This window comes from Anabas testudineus, chromosome 13 (assembly GCF_900324465.2).
Source record: "Anabas testudineus chromosome 13, fAnaTes1.2, whole genome shotgun sequence".
NCBI classification, from domain to species: domain Eukaryota; kingdom Metazoa; phylum Chordata; class Actinopteri; order Anabantiformes; family Anabantidae; genus Anabas; species Anabas testudineus.
Window position 1 is genome coordinate 18828660 of NC_046622.1, and position 13619 is coordinate 18842278.

Here is a 13619-nt window from a genome sequence, read left to right on the forward strand (position 1 = left end):
ATTTTACTTTTCAAGCCTGCAAAGATAGGATATTTGCATTAGACAGATTGTAAAGATTTTGACAAATGTTTATTTGACAGACTTGAATGAAGCTAATAAATTATTGCAATGAATCATCTCAAGCAAGAAATACATCTCTATAAATTCTGAATGCAATCAATTAAACCCACAAGCTGCCTGAACATATTTTAAATAATGTAAAAAGAAATGTCTATGTCCAATGGTCAAGTATCAGGTGTTAAATAAAAAGACCTCTGAGGCAAATGTGCAGGTTTTGACCCTAGGTTAATTGTCAATTAAACAGAGGTGTGTGTGTGTTCTGCAGTGAAGTTAATGACTTGTGAATTAGACATCAAAGTGCAAAAACAGCAGTAAGGCTCAAAGAGCCACAAGCAGCCAACTGTTGATGAGGTGACACATCTTATTTACAAAATGCAAAATGTTCAAAAATATAAATGATTCCCAGTTATCAAAGCCATGATTCGTGTTCAGTAGCAGCAGGTGGGCAGTGAGCTTGTACCTCTCACTGTCACAGAGGGTTTGGTTACAAAGGCTCTCTCATCGTTGTCCTCAGTTCAGTTCAGTTCAGTTCAGAGTAAAACCACCGGGTCAGATCTGTGACCACAGCAGAGCTGGCTCTGCTCCTCTTCACCGCCCTACAGGCCGTACAGTAGTGTTCGGACCAGAAGGCGGGCTGGTGCAGGCTGTAGCTCCCCCTCCAGTCCAGGTGTCGCCTCAGCCGGGCAGGGTTGCGCCTCAGCATCAGCAGGTACTGGGCCAGTGCGCGCACTGAGGGGAAGTCATCCACGTGGATAAAGGCCTCGGGGGGCAGGAACCGCTCATAGTTCTGCCTGGATGGACCCAAGACCACGGGGACAGCACCGGCCAGTATCGCGTTCCACAACTTCTCCGTGATGTAGTCGGTGTGCTGCGAGTTCTCCAGCGCCAGGTAGAACAGGTACCGTCGGAGCAGCCGCAGCACGCTGCTGCGGCCGCTGTCCTCCGGGAGCGGCCGGCCCCCGAGCCCGAACACGTCCACCGTGATGTACCGGCGGAGCTGCCGGTAAAAGGCCACGCGTGCCTGGGACTCCGACCAGTTGCTGATGACCCAGGCTACGAGGCGGGGCCTCTGATGTTGTGAGCGCGAGGGGAAGGGGACGTGGAGGGGCTGCGCCTGGAGATGCTGGAGATCTCTGTCTCTGAACCCATGGGGGATCAGGTATCCATACGGGAGGAAAATGTCTGAATCTGTCCGGTAGCTCATTGTGAGGTTGAAAACATCCTCAAAATGCCACAGTCTGGGGGTGTGGGAGGGAGACTCGTGGTTCATCCAGATCCACTTTTGCGCAGGTGGCCGCGGTTCCGGTGGCAGTTCGACTTTGCCGTTGGCAACCTCCCGGTGGTGGATGATCACAGCATCAGCCTGTGGGTACGCGCTCCAGTCGTCGGTAATCGTGCAGCCACTGGTCTGGTACAGTGAAAAGCAGTCCGGAAGTTCGCGGTACCGACCGAAAGGATGCGTCCATATCAAGACAGTCGCTGCTCTGTTCTCCTCTGAGACAAAAAGAAACTTATCCAGCGAGAAGTGATCCGGTAGGCAGATTAGAGCGAGTCCCAGGATCGACAACAAGCCAACTGTAGCCACGCGCACGGAGAAGCGGGACTTCTTAAGAACGAGCACACAACTTTTCATGCGCCAGGACGAACCTGAGCGCGCTGCGGCTGTGGAGCGGCCCGCTGGTCTCCAGCCTGTCCCAGCTCCCATCGACGCGCTTGAAACCGCAGCTCCTAAACGTATTACCATTTAGTTGTTTCTTTTTTATATACGTGTGTGGAACTTTCAATAAAACCACAGATTCAAGTCTCACCTGTCCTGGTGGCATACCGACACACCCAGATGCCATACTTTGCAGGCCACTGTGTTTCCAGGTGAGAAAAGGAGATCAGATGAGATTATCTGACCATGTAACCTAAACCAATCCATTATTTCGTGCCCTGCACACTGGTGGTGGGTCACGTCTGTCCTCTTGGTCAAAAGTAAGTAAAACATTTGCCCTCGCGTGTGCGCAAGCATTCAACGTGGCAGAGTCTGAGTTCCTGGTACCGGTGAATGGGGCTTTTGTCAGGCCTGCTCACTGTCGGTCAGCCTCACTGGCACTTTTAGGTAGGTAAACATCTTGCCCCTGGGCGCGGTGTCCTCCTGAAATGTGAAATAAGCATAAGTCAGCTTTTAAAGATCATTATTAATCTGTTGGCAGCCTATAAATATACATATATATGTTTCTTTTTATGACGGGTATCAGGGGTCAAATCATAAGCCCGTGGGTTTTAAGAATTGGAAGACCTATTTAACATCCTGGCCAAGAAACCTAATTACACAGTTCCTATCAAACAACTGGTGAACGGGGCATCTCCACTTGTCGAGGCCTCTCAGTCCTCCGTGAATCATCGTATTAAGCGCCAAACGATCCGTTCCCCACTAGGTGTCTCCCTACACAAGCATAAAGCTGCCTGGGAAGAGTCATGTGCAGCTGCAGTGACATTGGAATCTATCTCCAAACATGCATGTTTAATTTGACCAATGAATAAACATTTATTTTGGAAATTAGTCATACAGCAGCAAGGCCTTGAAAAGGTTTGTCTTGAATGTTTTATTTATCAGCTGTGACCCACCACTGCAAAACCCTCTAACTAGAAATGGTAATAAATGACTCACAGTTTTAATTTGGGGATTTCTCTGAAACAAATGCAGGAATAAAAGAAAAAGTCGAACCCTTTACTCTGTGTATGACAGCTGGCCAAGCCGTTGTTGTTATGTGAATCAATTCTGACCAAAACTTATGAAAAAATGATGAGGCAGCATGGGTTGGAAATCCTGCACTGTGAGTTGCGTTTGAGCTCTGGTGGGCCGGGAAAACACGCCGTGACTGGGACAACATTATTCCTCCCCATAGACACAAAGTATGTCATGAAATCTGAATGTGAGAAGGAAAAAAATGGCAGACAAGGAGGAATGGGAGGAGATGAAGTGAGAAGCATGTGTGTCTCCACTGGGCCCTCCTCCTTCCTGTTACATCCATTCACTTTTCTTCACTGTGTAGCCAAAAAAAATCTGTTTTTGTGTGTGTGTGTGTGTGTGTGTGACTCGTTATTCCCCTAAGAGGTTTTGTATTCTTTCTACATTATTTATCCTCTCTTTCATCTGAACAGTTCTATTTTCAGCTGATCATTTAATGTCCTGCCCAGGGTTATCTTGCACTGGAGAGAAATGCAGCAGCTCGCAGGTTATGGAATCATGATGAAGCTGAGCATTGTAAACACATGTAGGCCCATGTCCTTCCTCAGAAATAGCAGGAGTGGCTGAGGTCAGGAAATAACACATAGCAATGAGTTTGTTTAGTCTTCTTTCAGTTCAGTTAATCCCTTTGTTATTCAGCACAAAAGCATGCAAATGTTGCTGGAAATGTGCTATAATTAAAGTTGAACTGATTGGTGATAGGGTGACATTTTGTTCAGTTCATATTACAGACAGGGTGATGGGGTGCACAAAGCTTGGCATTTATGTTTGCTTTCATCTTTCCTCTTCTCTCTTGTAAGAAGAAAAATTCTCTATCAAGCACTTTTATTTACTGTTGCAGACCTTGAATCTCCATGGGGGGGATCGATATTGCGTCTTTCTCTGTCCAGCCGTCACTGCGAGTGTACATGTGGGCAACAAGGACGGGGCAAGAAGGAGACAAAAAGCCTTTTGAGGTCATTTTATATTGTCCTTGGAAGTCACCTTTGGTTGTAACGCTGCATATTTTGCTGAGGTGTGTATCTTTTTTCTGCAGTTTTGTACATTTTCCAAGCTCGTGTTTGCTGCAACCTTCCTGTTTCTCAGAACTAATACCACTGTGTATCTTTGTGTGTTTCTCCGTGAGTGTGAAGCATTGCAGCACAGGGATAAGAATTCAGTTTTTGATAGGACCCCCAGGTTTTCACTCATCTTCCCTATTGATTTTCTCTTGCTTTCCTTTTTGCACTCCCAGGGGATGGAATGTCTCAATTGGTCCCGGCCAGTGAAGGAGAGTGTGAGTGATAGAGAAACAGATAGAAGATGAGGGAATGAGAAAAGACAGTAGAGAGAGAAAAATGAAGAGAGACAACGTGGAGAAAAGGAGGACGAATAGGAAGAAGGGGCTCCGTGGTCACAGAGGGCCCTTGCTGACCCCTGACCTTGATCATGACCTTAAAGGTTACCCCAGAGGTCAGAGGTTGTGTGAAAGTGCCACTGCGGCAATTCACTCCACTGTTGTGTGATGATGATCTTATGCAGCCTCCCCAGCCTGTCTGACATGATCAGTGTTGCTCTCTGCCTGCGGCTCCCAAGGGCCACACATCCATCGTTAACCCGGCCACACGAGGCCCACTAAAAGCACCTTACAGGCAGAGTCAATGAGCAGGAGGAAAAGGGACACAAACAGAGAAAAGTGGGAAAGCTAAAGGACAGAGAGGCTGTTTTATTTTATACCCTGTAGCTCCATGGAGGGGATAACATCTAGTTGTATAATGGCACTGACACAAAGAATGTGTGTTTATTTTTATTTTTATTTTTAAACTTTAACCACATGTACATGAACTGATTAAGCTTTTAGAGGTTAAATGTGTGGACCTCAACGCGTTCTTTTTTGCCGTCCTTGTCATGAACAATTTACGCCTGTTTTTCTCCTCTCTAATTTTACCACTGAGTGCAGTGAAATAAAAAGACAAGCTAGGAAAAAAAAAAAAAAAACCTCTCAAGTCACCCATGCCAGACATGCACGAACCTCTGCAGCAACAACGTTATAATTTGTAGGTGGATTGATAACTCGACTAACAGGGCTGCGTACCCCCTGGTGCTTCAAAGTAATCCAGCTTTTATGAAGCCTCAGTGTGGAAATTCAGAGCGTTTGAGAAGAACACTTGACAGTACAAATTCAACTGATTTGTAGTGTTCACAACAAAGTTTGTGTTAAGATATTCATACCAAATGAAATTATCTCTCTTCACTTTTTATTTTTCCAAAAACAAATAAGCCTACTGTAGGCTAGTGGAAGTGAACAGTATACTACAAAGCATTTTAGAGTCACTTTCATGTTTACTTTCATATTACTGGTTGATAAAATATTAGAGTATTTTTTTTCTTTCAGTATTATTTGTCAAAGTAATATCAGCGGCATAAATAATGCATCTTTTTTGTATTTTCTTTGTGTGATGGTGAGAGATAACTATATAAACACAGCATAATGGACTCGCTGCAAAGCTACTAAGCCTGTGCGGATTATCTCAGACCTGTATTTCTGGTTTGGCTTAATGATAGGTAGCATCACAAGTCATGCAGGCCAAGCCAAGGAAATGCTGATTAACATGGCGGAAAAGGAAAGAAATGAGAGGATTAAACACAGGATTCATCGGTTCATATGCAGTATTGTGTTTAAAAAGTAAACACGTCTTTTCAGCAGAGTGTTTATTACGTATGTTAGCACAGATCACTGTCACAAAGTCTTTTAAAAGACAACCATGCCATGGCAACAATTTACACCAATGTGAATTATTAACCGTGTAATTGAATGCTAAGTGAAATTCAGTGCGTCTTGTTAAAAGCGCGTGTCTGGGTGTGAAGGCCAAACTAAAGCCAGCCTTTATTCTGCTGTATTATATCTATAAATGAACTATAAAATAAGGCGATGCAATTTGTGCTACTTATCAGTGGAGCACTGAGAACTATTCATACTGTAAAAAGAGGGTGACACAAACAGCCTCAAATCAAATCAGGTAATGGCCTGAAAGTTAAGCACAAAAATGTCCACCCATTGTATCAACACAAATGCAGTGAAATAGGCGTTATTATCTATGGCAAATTCTTGTGTTATTTTTAGTGAATGCAATTAAAGTGCAATGACTGTAAAGAAATGAAAATGATTGGAGACAAAAAAGGTAAACTATGAAATATTTGTGTTAAAGACTGAGCTGATAGAAAGTCGGCAGGCTCTGAGCCTTTAAGAGAAAAAAAAGCCTCAAAGTGTGAATGCAGGCGTGGATTTTCCACACAGGCAGGCCTCACAAAACACTCGGCAAGTCAAATTTGGGAAGCCACAAAGTGCTAAAAATGAAAACTATGCATACAACAGATGTGCTAACCTGATAAAGCTGAGCAACTCGGCTCTAGGTTGGTGTGCAGAGCAGTTGCAGGCTGAGGCTGAGGTGTGATGCATTTTAAGGTGCACAAAGCAGCACAGAATGACACAGGAATTCAGGGCACCTCGAACGTAGACTGTAATTAGACATTCTTTGCCCATCTCTCTGAGTCACATCCACACGCTGAGGGGGTCAGAGGACATGGTCAGCGAGACTGACGCCTCAGGAGCAGCCAGGGTTCATTGTGTTGCTCAAGGTCACTTCAACAAAAGATATGTATGCACATTGACATTTTAACCACTGGGCTGCCCTGCTGCAGCAGTGACTTAACAGGATTAAAAACACAGCAATCTTCTTTGATTAAATAATCTGATTAATGTGTGTGTAGCAAATGAACACTTTGATGACAATATCTGGCTTACAGGGGTCAGGAACGGTGAAGTAAGAAATGCATGAACTTGAAAATATCTTATGCCAGGTGTAAGTCCATGTCATCTTTTACCACTTCTTTAAATGGCCAGTTTCAGCAGGTCCTCTCCATGGCTGCTTTGATTCTATAGACCCACCCAGATAATTAAAATAGAATAAAATATGTGTACCATGAAACTCAATTAATAGTGGTTATAGTTTTTTTTAAATTCTTAATTAGAGTTGAATGTTTTGTTTTAACACCGACACTTTTAGCTGGGAATGAATTCTCAACTCAATCTGGCAAATGTAATTTTATTAGAAATTAGTTTATGTTATCTTATGTACAAAATGGAGCAAAACTAAAATATTTCACTGGACTTACTCAAAAAACAACAAACAAAAAAACCCACAAAAAAAAAAACAGGTGATTAGGCCATTAAGACAAGTTGTTTTTATTTTTTAAATGACGTGTATACAGTTGTAACAGAAAAGTGACTAGTGTAAAGTAGCTGTTTCAAAAGTTTAATTTGAGCCTATTTAAAAGAAAAAATCAGGTACGTGCGGGAAATAAAAACACTTCCTAGCAAATGACTTTTTATTTCTAAATCTGACCGTCGTGCTTCATAAAAGAGCAGCGATGGTTGATGTAAGGAATGATTAGATGTTAAATACTAAAAATCGTGGACAGTTTCTCAGAGGATCCATCAGCCCAGAAAGCTCTGTCACTAGACTCTTTTGCTCCTTTTTCCATAGGCTGTGGCTCCTAAGTAGCCTCCTGGCATTATTTTTGCATGATCTTTGCTCTCCATAATACATGATGATCAAACAAACGACAAACATTAAACATGGGCTCGTCTGGCGCTCGCTGTTCTTTTTATTTCAACGAGTAATTGGAAAATAAAGAGTCATTCGGTGCCAGTTCGGTTATTTACCTGTAATATCTGAATGTTGATAAAATGCTATTTAAACAATTATAATGGCGTTATTAAGGCAACACTCCCGTCGGCAGACTCCGTTCCGTGCAGCAGCCGGTGCCGGGCACAGCAGTGGAGGGAGTCCGCTCCGGGTGTTCCCGCCGCCCGGTCCTCTCCACTGAACTCCAACCCCCGCGCTCTCTATCAGCATCTCATTCCTGTCTCAATATGTCTCAAGATGGCGGCCAATGCAGGATCGATGTTTCAATATTGGAAGCGCTTTGACTTACAACAACTACAGGTCAGTTCAGCCTCTCTTTAAATCCTCTTTCCCCTGTCGTGCTTCGGCCGCCTCGTTCTGTGGCCGTGTTTTGGGGTGTTTTCGGCGGCCGCCTCGTAGGTGTTTGGGAAGAGAATTCAAGAGCTCTTCCTCACATTGATGAAAGTGGCTCTCTCGCTGATCAGAAATTGATCCTCTTTGTTCAATTCAACATCGATCGGACACTGCTACTGGGCAAGCCGGGGCGACGCCGCGGGGATGCGCCGAAATAAAAACAAAACGGCGGGGCTTCGGCGGAAAGCTTTCGGTTCGCTTGTCTTTATGGCGTGTTCTTCAACTTTTACTGGAGCGAGTAGCCGTAGTTAGCCCGACGCTTTAGCCGCTGTAAGGTTGGATAATTTGGGGGAAAAATAAGTGCGACTCATTATACGGTGGCGCTGTGGTGACACCAGCCGTGGAGACGGGCAGCACAGACAGACAGCGGCGCTCGGCTTGTGTTCTTCTCCTGCTTTTATGACTGGGAAATGGACAAGTTTAGTTGAAGGAGAATGAAAACATTAGCGACATTTTCGGCTAACGGTTTTGAAGCAGTTTATGCTGAAGTCGTCTCGGTGATTGTGGTTGATCAACTCGGTCGTTTTTTTTTTTTTTTTCGGTTTCCCCCCCCCCTCTGACGGGCAATTATACACAGTGAGGTTTTTATAGACGTTGCCACGTCTGTGGAAGTGGACGGGACGGGACGGGGTCTGTTGACGCGACGGTAGTACAAATACGAACGATCATGACCTTGTTGATTATGATGAACTCAGTCTCACGCACGCCGCTAATCTCGGCGTGCACGCAGGAGATCCATGGCACAGGAACGGATATGGGGGGAAACATATTGGGCCTATTCACAGCATGAATATAGCCAGTGTATATTAGAGCGTGTTTTAACTATCACAAGACGTAGACACAATGGCACAGTTGTGTTTTCTCGTGGCATTTAACGTGCGGTGCTGAATTTCAAATCACAGTTTATGAATATTAGTAGCCCGGTTGCCGTCATCATTAACATAAGATTGCATTATGTAGGCTAACCCAATTGTTCATACATTATTTTGAAAATCTCGCAGGCTCGGATTTAAACTTTTATTTAGGTCATGATGCCCCTATGACTGGGTAGACAAAAGGACAGTGAACAAGTCTTCCCAGCGGGCTTTGTGTTGCACTTAATGCCACATCATCAAGGCTTCACTTCTCCTATTTATTTGATCCAGTTTGGGCCTCCTACTCGTGCCCTCTTGTTCATGCATTATGTAAAAAAATGTGACTGCTTTCTCTTTTTTTTTTTTCTGCACTATCTATCTCCCACCCCCTTCCTGCCTCCCCCCCCAACAATCGGTCTCTCTCTCACCTCCCCCTCCCCTTCTTTTAATTTTTTTCCCTCTCTCTCTTCTCTGGCCGTTCACCCAGCTTTCACCCAGTTTGCCCTGTTTGAACTGGTGTGTGTGTATATGTGTGTGTGTGTGTGTGTGTGTGAGAATTTGTCTGAGATCAGTCTTTTTCGTAGATTGACTGCCAGCACAGACAGTGAAGGCACTGCCAGCAGCCAGGACATGAAAAATGCATCGCATAAGTTTGTGATAAGGCCCTGGGTAATTATGGCAAAGGCCCCTATCACAAGCGATTAGTCAGGACAGTGAATCTGAGCGTGTGCAAAAAGGCTGGCGGTTGGCAGGCCTGTCTGCAGGATAGGAATCAGTTGGTGCTGGTGTGTGTGTGTGTGTGTGTGTGTGTGTGTGTGTGTGTGTGTGTGTGTGTGTGTGTGTGCGTGTGCGCACAGAACTGCTCAGAACATTCACTGTCTATTATTGATGACATCTTATTTACTCTCCCTCCCACTGAGATGCTCCTAGAGGAAAGCCTTCAGAGAAGAACCTTTTTTCTTATCTGTTTTATGAGGATAATGTGGGGTTGGCATGATATGATCATGGTCTACACATGGCCTTGTCAGCCAATTGCTTTCTCATTTGCTTCTTCCTTCTGATCGAATGGACAGTATGCACTGTACTCTTACAATCACAGCGTGTTTTGTCTATGAGAGAGGCTCCAGTGAAAAGATGTTTTTTTTTTTTCTTTGTTTCTTTTGATGATGAAAATCCAACCCAACCTAGATGTCAGTAGCTTTAAGCCATCATAGCGTCTATTCCTCAGGCTCCTACTGCTGATGTTCATTAAAATCCTATTTGATCAGTCTGTCCTATTCTCTGTGTGAGAAACTAGCTAGGTGGTTGTTACAGGACAGAGAGTGCTTTGAAACAGCACAGCAAGCTGTTAACTTGTCTTCTCTGCGTGCTTTTTTTTTCCCTCTCTTTTTTCCCCCCACCACTACAAACACAAATGGGTGCAACAGTGATGCTTTTAGCAAGGTCTCGCACACTTGCAAAATGGATCAGTGATTCAGAGATGATGGCAGGGTGACAGTGAATTACAGATGGAGGAGGTTTTAACGTCTGTAATCCCTGTCCGTCCATTACAGAGTTGAGTTTCTTTAGAGGGGATCATCACTCTTCTCTCCTGTTGTTTTTTCTTTTTTCCTTTTTTTAACCCAGTCAAGCAGTTTGCTGGAACATTGTGTTTCTACTTGAGACCGAACAGAGATTGCGCTTCATTACAGGCAAGATATAAAAAGATATAAGTGAGTCGCCAAGCCTAAACCTATACATTATATTTTTGGTGTAAATTCAGAAAACGATGAACAGACCTTTCTGTTAGACAGAATTCCCAATTAAGTCTACGTCTCACCTCATAACATTTCCTGCAACAAAGCACCCTAGAGCCATTTTGTAAAATAGTTCACTATGTTACAGCTAAATAGTGACTTATATGAAAACTGATCTAGAGCTTGTTCTTATTCGCCACCTCCTAATGGGTAAATTTAGGAAAAGGGGTTTGTAAGTTGATCCTAGAGCTGTGGTCAGTGGCAACCTGAGTGGTTTAAATCTCTCAGCGACTGGCCCGCTGTTGTCTGCAGGAGTTTTAGTGTTAATTTATGAGCTGGTTGTCTGAACTCACTGGTGGGATATTTTTACCCCTCTGTTGCTGCACAGGCTGGGGGAGCATAGAGGAAGGGGCATCACGTCATGCTTTTACTGTAGCCAACCGGTTCTCTGCCCAGTGACAAAACCTGGCATTGGGACTGAGGTTTCACTGTGTGTTGGTGGGTGGTGAGCGACTAAGCATGAGTCAGAGAGAGGGATGAGTGCATGTCAGGTCTTTGGTCTGCCCTCGGTCTACTTTGGTCGGGCCTCTGTCCTCCTACTTTCTAAGAGGTTATAGTGTGTCTCTATGAAGGATACACTCTGTGCCACTGAGAGGGACGTGCAGCTCTTGGAAAGCTTGAGGAAAAAAAAAACTTCATATACCTTATCAGTGGGTAGTTGTCAGCAGAGGCCCGTACTTCCCAACTCCTCAGCGATATAGTGTACGTCAGCATCGGGCTTAGTTTCTTCACCCTCCCTCTGCTTTGAGGAGTGGCTACACCACACTCAGTTTATCCGATTTAATACAAAAATTAAACAAACTCTCTGAGAGCCATAATCGAAATAAAAAAAATTATGTTGGCGTTGCAAAAGAAATTTGAACAATGTCATCTGATATTTGGAAAAAAAAGAAGATAAAAACGCACTAAACAGAAGTCTAAAAATAGGGGTACCCAAACAGATGGAGTCAGCAGCTCTTAATGCAGGCTTTAGGCAAAAATGTGTGACAAACAGACATTTTCCCTTAATAACACTTGAAGGTGTGGAAGTCTCTGCTCATGATCAAATTATTGCCGCACTTTATTATTACGTTTTTTTTTTTTTTTTTTTTTTTTGTTTCTACAGTTTTGTAATGATAGGTAAAGAATTTCACGAGCTTGTCTTGGTCACATGGTTCAGGTGTTAATATAATGTGTAAATATGTGTGTATATATATTTTTGGCATGTTTTCCTTTCATAGTTGACAGTGAAGCGGCAGACAGGAAACATGTGGAGAGAGATGGTTTTGACAACAATGCTGCCTGGGCCGAATTGAAACGTGGATGTTGTGGGTATGCGGCATTAGCTGTAACCCTGCAGTTACCACGGTGCTCTAGATACAAATAATATAATAATAAGTGATTTATAATACAACAATATTCCTCTTCTGTGCACAATGCGTGACCGAAAGATTATTTTATGTTAAATAAATGTTGTTGCACCTGATATGGTTATTAACTGAGAGATACCTGGGAAAAAAACCCAGCACAACCAAGGGGTCACACTGACAGTGCAGTGATTATGATGACTTCTCTCAATTTGAGTTGTATTGTCAGAACTTGTTTCACAACAGAGTTACTATGATGAACAGGTACAATCTAAGTCACAGTGTTTATCCACAGGCCGATTGAGGACATTGCAGTATAATAAAGGGCTCCAGGGCTGATGTGAAATTTCTGTGTCTGGCTTCTGTTAAAACAAAGTTTCTGCTGTCACCTAACTTTGACTTTTTATTTTTTAACTTTCCTGCTATTCCGAAACATAGTAAGAGGCAGAAAGAATGAAAGGTCTTTAAACATGTGACATAAAGAGGATGTATGGTATGGTTGCATTATTATCATTACTCTATTTAACTCTGTGTTGTCCATGTATATTCAAAGGAACATTTTATGAAGTCAGATTTCTCTGTCTTGTAGTGCTATGAGCAAAAACAATCCCCTCAGGATTTATATTTAAAATTTTCACGTGTGAGACATTTAACTTGCAATGCTCTTATATAAACAGTTTAGTGTATTTGATTATTTCTCTTCCAAATATTTGATTTTAGAACATTTATTTCTGTTATGTCAAATGACCATAACAGAAATATTGCTGAAATATTGAACTATTCCTTCTACAGAGGATTATACCCTTAAAAAATCATCCTAATAAAAAAGTGTACCTGCATTCTGTCTTATGTTTTACCTGCAGGAAATCTCTAACTTGAGCCCAAGTCTTGCAGAAACCTCATCAAGTAGCTCATGTGATAACATTCAAATAAAATTAACAGTGCATCAAAATGTGATATCAATTTATATGGGATGTGGCTCAAAAACAATCAAAAATCTTTATTTTGCTGTCATATCTCCCACCAGATTTTACCAAATCCCTTTAATGTTAGTACACAGACACAATTTCTTTTCACAACCAACAGCAAGAGCAGAGGGGGCAGTTTCCAGAGACCTATTTTCAAGTAGCAGGCATTATTTACAGACCCACTTGGAGTCTCTCTCACCTACAGCATCATAGAGTTTCAGCGTATCTCATGACAGAAGCATCCATTATTGCGCTGCTCTGTATTCCAGTAGAGAGAGAGAGCTTGGGCTTCTCTGACTGGACTCCTCTCTTTAGGCTCACTTTGTGGATTATAGTGGCTGAATGTTTCCACTTGTAAGTTTGAGGACTATGCCCACTTTATTTGAAAATCAAGCATACTCTTGAATCTGTGCCTCCAAGGCCATTGTGATCTTGTATAGCCTATTGTTCATCTGGTAATATTAAGCCTGAGGTTTTCAGTAAACATAAATCTTGCATTCCCAAGGGAAAAAATTGTCCGCTCTTGTCCATAGATGCCTGGTAAAATAAATTCATGCACAGTAAGGAACAGCAAAACAATCAATTGTTCTTATCTTTTTACTTGTCCACCTCACCTTCTCCTACGTGATGTTTCTTTAAAATCTCTTTTTTTTCTTTGTATGTGCCTATTAATGATGTTGCTGTTTTTTTTTTAAAGGTGTGTGTGTGTATGTATATGATCTACAAATAATTAAACATCTGAATCTGATGGTTATTCTCTGATAAATCAAGCTATTA

At 42.8% G+C, this 13619-nt stretch overlaps 2 protein-coding genes across 6 annotated transcripts in view; one reads left to right on the forward strand and one right to left on the reverse strand.

Moving 5' to 3' along the window:
- Positions 1 to 22: 22 nt before the first annotated feature.
- On the reverse strand, positions 23 to 3045 carry LOC113168999 (alpha-(1,3)-fucosyltransferase 4-like). Its single transcript, XM_026370116.1, has 2 exons — positions 1869 to 3045; positions 23 to 1788 (listed from the first exon to the last, which is right to left on the reverse strand). The coding sequence occupies exon 2, from the start codon at positions 1763 to 1765 to the stop codon at positions 581 to 583; it is 1185 nt and encodes a 394-aa protein (XP_026225901.1). The 5' UTR covers positions 1766 to 1788; positions 1869 to 3045; the 3' UTR covers positions 23 to 580.
- A 4610-nt stretch (positions 3046 to 7655) lies between these two features.
- The window catches only part of cux1b (cut-like homeobox 1b), a 60350-nt gene continuing 54386 nt past the window's right edge, over positions 7656 to 13619 (forward strand). For all 5 annotated transcript variants that reach the window (XM_026370093.1, XM_026370086.1, XM_026370060.1 and 2 more), the window contains exon 1: positions 7656 to 7785. In XM_026370093.1, the coding sequence (XP_026225878.1) occupies positions 7723 to 7785 (63 nt within the window). In that variant the 5' untranslated portion in view covers positions 7656 to 7722. The remainder of the gene's footprint in view (positions 7786 to 13619) is intronic.